General features: G+C 41.3%; 2 protein-coding genes across 2 annotated transcripts; one reads left to right on the top strand and one right to left on the bottom strand.

Moving 5' to 3' along the window:
- Window positions 1-65: 65 nt before the first annotated feature.
- LOC135498799 (MIF4G domain-containing protein B-like) lies at window positions 66-4,673 on the top strand. The gene is made up of 6 exons (XM_064789252.1): window positions 66-188; window positions 743-913; window positions 1,303-1,441; window positions 1,721-1,905; window positions 3,304-3,395; window positions 3,735-4,673. Exons 1-6 carry the CDS (start codon window positions 90-92, stop codon window positions 3,871-3,873), a joined length of 825 nt encoding a protein of 274 aa, XP_064645322.1. The 5' UTR covers window positions 66-89; the 3' UTR covers window positions 3,874-4,673.
- Window positions 4,674-5,404: 731 nt separating this feature from the next.
- On the bottom strand, window positions 5,405-8,642 carry LOC135498902 (MICOS complex subunit MIC13-like). Its single transcript, XM_064789420.1, has 4 exons — window positions 8,625-8,642; window positions 7,600-7,744; window positions 6,178-6,229; window positions 5,405-5,803 (listed from the first exon to the last, which is right to left on the bottom strand). Exons 1-4 carry the CDS (start codon window positions 8,639-8,641, stop codon window positions 5,703-5,705), a joined length of 315 nt encoding a protein of 104 aa, XP_064645490.1. The 5' UTR covers window position 8,642; the 3' UTR covers window positions 5,405-5,702.
- Window positions 8,643-10,962: the final 2,320 nt, after the last annotated feature.

The raw sequence follows: 10,962 nt of genomic DNA, 5'->3' as shown, positions 1-10,962 counted from the left end.
CTAGATAACTTTTAAAAAAGCTTTTGATACAAGAAAACGAGGAAGATAAAAACTTTGACCTTGACCTCTGTTTGACCCCAGATGTAAACATGGCGGGTAGAGGGAGAGGAAGAGGTGGCCTCAAAGCAACTTTATTGGGGCAGTCCTCGGCCGGTCAGTTGCGTAAACCTGGCGAAAATACTCCAAAAGTAAAGAAACTTTCACAAGCTTTCGAATAAGACATATTTCATGAGAATCGATCATGTATTCGCTTCTTAAAAACACTTTTTACAACTGATATTTTGAACAGCTGACCATGTTTTGTGTGTGTATTCTGTATAGGTAGGATGTACTGCAGCAATGCACTGAACATAAAAATGTGAAAGGTATAGGCTAAAAAAAGAACTGTTCACATTGCAGTGGAATGAAGTGAAAGTGAGACCTATGGTAACTCACGATGACTATCGTGCGCCATTCCCATTTGACATGTTATGTTTTTTGCTCTTCTATGTAATCGACCCGACTCCATGACTTCATTGTCATCGACTGTGAGTGTGAACATATCAAATGAATGTCAACAGAGTGTTTGGCATACCACAGTTGTTGAATTCCATCCGTATGCGACCATGCAGTTTTTTGTCTGCTACTGGTTTGTTCTTGTGTCTTGTGCGATGATAAATTTTGTTTCCTGCTCTTTTCCGTTGCTCATTGACTTGGATGAATCGGACTAGTTCTGACCTAAGAACGCTTTTTCATCTTACAGATAACTGTTAAAGACACACCTAAAGAACCACCAAAGCGTGATTTAGCCGATGAATTATCTAACAAAATTAAGACTTTGGCCTTGGAACCCAAACCTGCAGATTTAGACGAACTTCAGAGAATAAGTAAAGAATATTCCACTGACCGTAAAAAGATTGAAGAGATAGCCCAGGTGAGTATTGATTATTCACCCAGAGTGAAGAGACCATGATCATGATCCTGCATCCTGCCCCAAAAAGTCCAAGAGTTTTAGAAACCATGGACGGATAAACCACTCAAAAAGATTCAGGGCCGGGGAGGTAATCATTGCTGTTGGAAGTTTATACCAGCCTGCCAGTGTGCTGAGGTAAAAGAAGGATTATATGCACCAATTTTGCAGAAGGGACTGCCTGATAGTGATGCCTGATCAAAGAGTACAAGGGTCTGTCAAGGCCAGTCAAAGCAGCACAAAAGATCATACGTGTTGGCTTTTAAATATTGTTACTTTTCTATAACTGGCTAATACAAGTATTTATAAAATGTATTAAAAAACTCGACTTTTAATATTTCATTCCATTTTAGATTATTTATGACCGCTGTTTAGGGGATGCGGAATTCTCAGTGACAGGAGCAGATCTGTGCCAAAAGTTAACGGAAATCGAGGCTGATCAAGTCAAGTTTAGAAGTTGCATTTTAAAGTTGATTCAAAGGGATTTTAAAGGTTAGTTATGAATGAAAACATACCTGTGTTTCTGACACAATCGATTTGGTTCGAGGGAGACCTGTTGCAAAGTGAATGTGAATGCAGTCCCAGTGATCATAATCTGGTTGTGGTTGCGATTGTGACCAGAGTGACACTCAGAAATGCCCACCTCGCATTGGTGAGAGAATTATTCTGGAGAAAATGTTCTCAAGTGCAAAGCAAATGCTGAAGAAGAAGATATTCTTTAAGAAGTCCATTCTATGATATGATTAACCCATCTTTGCTATTATCTTTCAGAAAAGGAAAACATACAAAAAGAATCGAAGTCGAAGTTTATATGTTTCACGTCGATCTTGTGCCAGTTATTCGGTCATATAAAAATCAACGATGTACCGATGGTGCCGCTAGTTGTACCTGTCTTCGACTGTTTAGATATGCTACTGGAAGGTGGAGGAGATGAGATCGAAAGTTTTAATATGCAGGTGAGAAAAACACGTTTTTTTCGCTTGGTTTTCTCTTAAGTCATGGAAGCAGCTGCTGCAGGATTATGTTGCTTCTGCTTGGTCGGCTGCATCAACTGAGTGGTGTGATAAATGAAATGAAATGTCTGATCAGGTAGACAATGCAGCTATGCCGATCTGCAGCTATAGGCCAGATAAGTACTGCAGCTATAGGCCTGATAAGTACTGCAGCTATAGGTCAGGTAAGTACTGCAGCTATAGGTCAGGTTAGTACTGCAGCTATAGGCCAGGTAAGTACTGCAGCTATAGGTCAGATAAGTACTGCAGCTATAGGCCAGATAAGTACTGCAGCTATAGGTCAGGTAAGTACTGCAGCTATAGGTCAGATAAGTACTGCAGCTATAGGCCAGGTAAGTACTGCAGCTATAGGCCAGGTAAGTACTGCAGCTATAGGTCAGGTAAGTACTGCAGCTATAGGCCAGGTAAGTACTGCAGCTATAGGCCAGACAAGTACTGCAGCTATAGGTCAGGTAAGTACTGCAGCTATAGGCCAGATAAGTACTGCAGCTATAGGTCAGGTAAGTACTGCAGCTATAGGTCAGGTAAGTACTGCAGCTATAGGCCAGACAAGTACTGCAGCTATAGGTCAGGTAAGTACTGCAGCTATAGGCCAGGTAAGTACTGCAGCTATAGGCCAGACAAGTACTGCAGCTATAGGTCAGGTAAGTACTGCAGCTATAGGCCAGGTAAGTACTGCAGCTATAGGCCAGATAAGTACTGCAGCTATAGGTCAGGTAAGTACTGCAGCTGTAGGCCAGGTAAGTACTGTAGCTATAGGACAGGTAAGTACTGCAGCTATAGAGCAGGTAAGTACTGCAGCTATAGGTCAGATAAGAACTGCAGCTATAGGCCAGATAAGTACTGCAGCTATAGGTCAGGTAAGTACTGCAGCTATAGGTCAGATAAGTACTGCAGCTATAGGTCAGGTAAGTACTGCAGCTATAGGTCAGATAAGTACTGCAGCTATAGGTCAGATAAGAACTGCAGCTATAGGCCAGGTAAGTACTGCAGCTATAGGCCAGACAAGTACTGCAGCTATAGGTCAGGTAAGTACTGCAGCTATAGGTCAGGTAAGTACTGCAGCTATAGGCCAGACAAGTACTGCAGCTATAGGTCAGGTAAGTACTGCAGCTATAGGTCAGATAAGAACTGCAGCTATAGGCCAGACAAGTACTGCAACTATAGGTCAGGTAAGTACTGCAGCTATAGGTCAGATAAGAACTGCAGCTATAGGCCAGATAAGTACTGCAGCTATAGGCCAGGTACTGCAACTATAGGCCAGGTAAGTACTGCAACTAATGCATTGCTGACAACAATTGTAAAAAAAGTTTTATCATGATTACTGACCGTCTATTTCAGATTCAAAGTATTGGTATCTTACTTGAGAAGTATAATCCAGCTAGGATGAAGAATACTCTACAGACTCTCAGGACAAAGGTCATTAGTTCAAGGTAGGGAAAAAAAGGCCTACGATTTTGTAAGGGGGCTCATAGCCAAGTGGTTATCAGCTGGGTACCACTCCTTAGGGCCCAGGTTCAATCGCGAGACCACCTATTATTGTATTTTGGGATGTCTTGGCTTTCAAAGAAGTGGAATTCATGGCTCTTCACAACAAGTTCGAGGCTCAATATGAGTTGAATTAATGAGGGTGGTTATGATGGGACCCCGAGTGTCTATGCCAGGGCTAGTAAATCATCCCACATGGGAGGACAGTAGCCTTTAGTGGACTCCATACATAGGTTGTTTGGTTGTTTCGATCAAATCTTCATCCCCCTGCATTTGTTTTTCAGTTCGTCTGCCAGACAGCGATGTTTATTATTGGAGGTGTTAGAACTCCAGGGACGAGGTTGGCGTGATCATGATCCTGAGGTTGCTCGGTTTTACACCGATCTGTTGATGGACTTACAAGCTACTGAAGTGTTAGAGTAGATAACGTGACTGTTCAGCAATTATGAATGAGGTATTGGAAACCTTAAAGATGGCGCTGGTCATCAACACGGTCAAATAAATGTTTGCAGAAATGTGCTGGGTAGACAACACAGAATGACACAAATGCGACAGTTTGAGAAATGTTAAAAGACTGATGGGCTATTTGACCGAGTTGAAAATCAGCGCCATCTTTAGTTTACTTTGGCTGGCAAATTAAGGTAATTTGAGCAAACTCTAGAATGGCAGGAATGAAAGTTGGGTATCTCAAGATCTGTTTCTGCTATGGGGCTGCTGTGAAAAACATGGACTCTGCATTGTAAAAGTTGTTTTGACCATTTCTGTTTTTTAAGAGCTTTTCAAAAACTACCTCTAATCAACTGGGGCCAAATTCATGAAGGGCGTTTAAGGGTTAGACATGTGTAACTTCTCCCTAATCAGTTTCAGGGCCTATTCATATTCTGTGAAGATTTACATGAAGGACCTGAATCTGTCTATTCAGTAGTTAAACGCTGTTTTAAGCTAAACGCCCTTTATGAATTTGGCCCCTGGTGTACAAGGTTGGAAACCGAGATGTTTTTTTACATTTTACTTTGCAATCATGATTTAAGAAAAAATGTACTTGTGTTCATGTGTCAGCAAGGGTCAGAAGGTTTCAGTATTTGAAAATCACAAATTCAATCAACAAATTCATGAAATGATGTTTATAAATTGTGTTCCAATGTAATTGATAACAAAACAGTCAAGAATTTTGGTTGTATAATGTAACATTTCTTACAAGTCGATAAAAATCTTTCAAAAGAGAAAAACGAGCATTTTTGTTGTCTCTTCCTTGATCCCTGGGGCTCCGTGGTACCATGCTCTGAGGCTTCTAGTATGCGAACGGGCATCCCCTATGGACAATTCCTGAGGGTACACAGGATATGCTCTAGATTAGAGGACTTTGAACACCAAGCCCTCATTGTAGCCAGACATTTCGTCAGGAGAGGCTACCCTAAGCCACTTTTAGCGGAGTCGTTGATCAAAGCTGAGAGGCAAGACCGATCTCTTCCATCACCGACCAACCGGACACACAGGCCAACACAGGTACAACCAAATCCAGACTGAACCGTACAGGATCATCAGCAAAAGTCCGAGCCAAACTTAACACTAGCACCAGGCAAATGTGTACTGTCATCATGTGTGCCCTCTCTCTACAAATGAAGCATTCCTTTAGTCGTTCAGGTGTGCCAAATTCTTCACTGCACATGGATTGGGCCTGTCACTGGGACCCCGGCAGGGTGATGCCAGAGTCTGTATGGTCTCCTGAATTGTCTAACCATCATGAACAGTAGGCTGGAAGTCAGTTTAAAGGGCGAATACAGGCAGGAGGAAGGTTGGATTCTGTGATACAACCCTGGTCCTTGTATAGAGGTGTCTGTTTGGCAGAGGTGTCCGCAAGGGGAGGTTCTACTGTACATCCTTACATCTTGAGGATTCCTTGTGCCAAAACATGGTACATATTTGTTAAAAGGAAATAAGATGCCATATTAAATCAGATTTATCTCTATTTATTTTTACTTATAAATAACAATAATCTATGCACACATCTCAAGTCAAATTCATCACTTAGTGAAAGTACTCTCTTAAACTGTATGGTATGTGTACCCCTGTCCCACCCCCACTGGCAGAAATCCTGCCTTCATGAAAAAAAGACAAATAAATTTCTGGAGGTTTTCGAGACGCGTCCTAACTCTGAGCATTCCCACTTGAAAATTTGCATTCTAGCACTTTCCATAGAAATCACCAAATGTCTCAACACAGTGAGAGTCTTAAGTTCATTTTGTCTGTTATTAACGTTCCATAGATGTCCTGACGTAGTTGTATCCCTTGACTGAGTATATCTGGACCGTTTCTGGAGCAGCAAGGAGAGCCGAAAACGTTTTTTGTACCCCTGAAAGTAAACATGGGAGGATTTTAATAAATTGCTGGTCAGACAGAATTCTAGATGAAACTAGGCCTAGTAAACAGTAGAACTTCCTTGCATAGCACCTCTGTAAACAGGACACCTCCACTAAAGCGGATATTCATCAGATCCAGGGGTGTCTAAAGCTAGAGAGGCTACTGTAACTATGTACAGTGGAACCTCCCTTAGCAGGTACCCCTCTATTAAGGACAACCTCTCTATCAAGGACACTAGTTTTGGTCCCAAATTGGTTGTTTCCATTCAATTTGAGCCCTCCAATCAGGACACCTCTCTATTAAGGACAGCACTTGTCAGTCCTGAGGATGTCCTTTATAGAGAGGTTCTACTGTATTTCAACTTACCGAAATTCCAAGATGTGGCAACGGATGTTCGAACATCAGCCCTTTCTTTCAGCTGAAAAGGAAAGTATAAGTTTTAAGAATTTGCAATATTGAATTAATGACTTCTGATTTGAATATTCTACATTTACTTATATAATAATTGCAGATTCACAATGACTTCCAACTAGTTTTCAAAACAATGTTGGATTAATCCTACAGGGTTTGAATTTTTAGCCATTTTTAGCCACTTTTTAGCCATTTCTGTAATTATGATAAGAACCAAAATGAGCACCAAATTTACACTTTGAAAATTCTATTTGAACCTAACCTCTACTCTAATCTTGAAAACAATTGTAACCATAAACCAACAAAATCTGTCAATATCAAACAAAATGGAATCACTCCAATTGTCACACACAGATTCATCAGGGCATTTTAGAAATGAATTAAAATAGCGACAGAAATATATTTGGTTAGTTTTGAAAGAAAAGCAGTTAAGGAATGTTGACGGACAGTTTGAGAGACTTCACAACCAAATGCAGGAGAATAGTTTACAAAAGGGGACCAGCAAAACTAGGGCCGCCACTTTGTGGCCCTTGCCGACTTTCTGGCGGTGAATACCAGGCCTACGTTCTCCTCCTTTGAGAGATGGATACACGCACAACGACAGTGGATCAACATGTTAGTGGTCTGGACTGTCACCAGGGTATTGAATTGTTGTGAGACGGAGATGTGACATGAATTTTGTTAAAGTTTTTGACAACGTTTTGATGAAAACCCAAGCGAAAATCAGTGCCGCGTATTGGGATGCTGATACTCTATTAGGGATCAAAAGAAGATAATTCTCACCATTCCATTCTGAAAATAGCAGAGTGGAGGATTAAATATAGCAAGCCAAGAGCTGAAGCATGAAAAAGCAAAGGGGGTAGAAACTTGTGTAACAAAATAAACAAAAACATAAACAAAATAGATCTAAAATCCAGGACAGGTTCTTGGATTCTCCCTGTAATGGTATTCAAACCGGGAATAAGAACACCTCTTCAGTGCAAATGCATCTCTGATGTTTTGAATGTGGTGCCTTCAAGGCGTTTTCAGCATTCGCATTAGTAATTTTTACTTTACAGTGGAACATCCCTTAGAGGACGCCTCTATGGACATCCTCTCTATAAGGACACTAGTTTTGGTACCAAATTGGGTGTTTCCTTTCAATTTGACCTCTCTAATCAGGACAGCACTTATCAGTCCCGAGGGTGTCTATAGTAGAGAGGTTCTAGTGTACTTCTGTTCTGAAGACCTTGCAGGCCTGCAGGCAATGGTAAACACTGTCAGTTCTGCACCTTTAGGATAAGTTGTGTCACTAATTAGGATAAGTTGGGGTACTGCTTCTTGACAATGAGCATAAAAAAATGCGACTGTTCGCGTCATTTCTGATGTTATCCTTACTTTCTCAAAATATTCTGCTGCCGTGGGAATCACGTTAGTCCGTACTGTCGCAAGTGCTTTGGAGCCTTGATTACTTGAACTCCATACGCCTTCTTCTAAAGTTACGTAAACTGCACCCCCACCAATAGCGCATTTAGTAGCAAATCTGAAAGAAAAGGAAAAACGCTGGAATGGATTTGTTCTTAGTCCTCTTCTTCTTTTCTTCTTATTACAATTACCAGTAAGTGCTTGACCTCATTAACTGAGAACAGCGGCACTGGTGACGAAAATGTTCTGTGCATGCGTCATGAAAACTCAAGGATCAAGAACCAAAAAATAATAAAAGCTTTGTTGAAAAGAGTGTGGATTAAAAAGTACTCCGTCTTTGTACTATGGATAAGTGTCTTGCAGATGTGACAAAGGACATTGGTAGACATTTTTTTAATGATGAATAGAATAGGGGTAACTTAAACTTGTATTTCATAGACTGAACATAAATAGAGCTGCACTGACATGACTGACTGAATGTTTTGAAAGTTATCTGCACTCTTTTGGCCGGCCATCTTGATTTGAGAATTGACTGAATGTTTTGAAAGTTATCTACCCTCTTGATTTGACAAGGATTATGAATAGGCCTAAATCAAATGAATAAATAAATAAATTTCAACCAATAAATTTTGTAAGAATAAATATATAAAATGAACAGACGTCTCACACCTGCTATGCATAGACATAACTAGAAAATGGTACCAGTATAAGGCTATGTTTACTGCATGTTGATATGTCACGTCATGAATGATGAAGTATGGTTGCATCAACGACAACATCAGACATAGTTCATACTCGTTACGAGTCAATCAGTCATACAAACTTGTATAAACCAACCAGTTGAAACTAAACTGACCCAAATCAGTACTCTAGATGGCCGTAAACCATGGTTTTTTACATTCTGTATAAGTTCACTTTTCAATTGCACACAAAATTTATTAATTATAATCATGCGTTTTGGAGAAAATAGGAGATAAATTGATGTAAAATTTCATTACTTGAGAAGTGACGCCATTTTGAAAATTTATTCTGCGCCGCTCTTTGGTGAAAATATGAACTAAACGAAAAGTGAAGACAGAAAGTCCCATTCTCCAAAGCGTCGTCAATGGTGATCATCGTAGCTAAGCCTCACTCGACCTACTGTCTCTGCCACAGTTGGCTCGCCAGTTACCTCTTAACAACAGACTATGTGACAATTTCAGCGGGTGCATGTTAATCGGACATTGGCCCGGCGCCCGGGAGATTGAGAAAGTCCAGCAGACCCTCAAAGGACAAAAAGTCACCTGTCTCACAACGTGTCCCTCATCATAACTGTTAATTTTCACCCTCATGATACCGAACCTCATGCTACAATTTACCTTTTTCCATTACAATTAATATTTTTCAATTCAGGTTATTATTTTTTTTGGGATACAAATTTTCAATACTAATTCGCAAATTACAAAATTGAGCTATGCTGGCTGTGTCCAGACAAATATGGTTTGATAGTACTTTCTAGAACTTGGAATTTATTTGAAAAGACTTGTAATATACTTCATAACTCATGTTTGGACAGAGTACTTTTGCCACACCTACACAGATTTGCAGTTGAATATCAGGTCTCACTGTTGTCTCTGATGGTTGTGACATTCGAGGTCTCTGTGTCTTCTGGTGTGCGAGAAAGCGCTGGTTGTGACTTTTTTCTTCATTATTTCTACACTCCGGACGCAGTGGACCGGCCACGTCAAATTAGGATGAAGCGATGGGCTGCCCAGGGAGTCTACTTTATTTCCTTCATCTGACAGCCAGGCCGAATCAGTCCTGGCTGCTCCACGGCCGTGTTGACAACATGATGAGAGAGGTGAGGAAGTCACAGCCAGGCCGAATCAATCCTGGCTGCTCCACCGTGCTGACAACATGATGAGAGTGATGAGACAGTCACAGCCAGGCTGCATCAATCTTCGCCGCACTGCCTAGTTGTTATTATGGCGAGAGAGATGAGACAGTCACAGTCAGGCCGAATCAGTTCCGGCTGCTCCACCGTGTTGACAATGATTATGGTGAGAGAGATGAGACAGTCACAGCCAGGCCAAATCAGTCTTGGCTGCTCTGCCAAGGTGTAAACATGGTGAGAGAGATAAGGAAGTCACAGCCAGGCCGAATCAATCCTGGCTGCTCCACCGTGTTGACAACATGATGAGCGTGATGAGACAGTCAGAGCTAGGCTGCATCAGTCTTCGCTGCACTGCCTAGTTGTTAATATGGTGAGAGAGATGAGACAGTCACAGCCAGGCCAAATCAGTCCTGGCTGCCCTGCCAAGTTGTCTACATGGTGAGAGAGATGAGGCAGTCTCAGGTATTAATGAATCACTTATATCCCGGACACATGATGTGGTCCGATCTAATTGTGACATTGGCTGATATGAATAAAGTCTATGCTTTTACTTCAATTTGTACAGAAAGGCCCAGTGTAAAAAATGTACATGGAGTTTATTCATATCGTCCATTGTCTCTGCTGGTCATGGAATGTTTGTCTTCTTGTTGTGGCCGTTTTTTGTCTTGGAGGTTGTGACAGTCCTACATGGTCTGGTTGTGCTAGGCCAAAAAGTAGCCTAGATTATCCAGGTAGACAGCCTCCTTATTGTAGGATTGGGCTGAAGCCTACGAAGTAGACATGACAGGACATTCTGTTTCACCATCCTGAGGAAATCAGTGGTTAATGTTCGCTTCTCCGGCCCTGCACTCACAGGTATGTCGAGAGATAAAAATTGTCCACAAGGAGAGCACCATATTCACTCTTTGAGGGTTGAATAAGTGGACTTGTACCATTGAGTGAACTTGTCAGTGCAAGATGCCAGTCTCGGGTGCTCCGGTCATCAGAAAGTGTCAGGCTACTGGTTTCCAAGACAAGCATACCAACCTATGGTGACCGGGCATTTTCGGTGGCTGGACCAATGTTGTGGAACCAGCTACCTACGGAACTGACATAATGGGTGATATGAATAAAGAGTAGTAAATGCTTTTAACTAAAACTCCATGTACATTTACACTTGGCCTTTCTGTACAAAATTGAAGTAAAAGCATTTGCTAGCCTTTATTCATATCACCCCTTGTACTGACCTAACTACGTTCAAGGCCCTCCTGAAGACTCATCTGTTTGGGAGGGTATTTGGTGTCTGATCTTTGATCAGTTTCTCTATTATTGTAAAGCGCTTTTAGCGGAGATCGCATATCTGGATACAGCGCTATATAAATTTCATTATGTATGTATGTATGTATTTGACCTTGGAAATTCAGACACGAGTGCACTTCCATCTCATTCGTCATGAAAGTGAAGGAATGAACAACAATGAAGTA

The sequence above is a fragment of the Lineus longissimus genome, chromosome 14 (assembly GCF_910592395.1).
Source record: "Lineus longissimus chromosome 14, tnLinLong1.2, whole genome shotgun sequence".
In the NCBI taxonomy this organism is placed as follows: domain Eukaryota; kingdom Metazoa; phylum Nemertea; class Pilidiophora; order Heteronemertea; family Lineidae; genus Lineus; species Lineus longissimus.
Note: the sequence above shows the minus strand (reverse complement) of the source record. Positions and strands in the feature narration are given on the sequence as shown.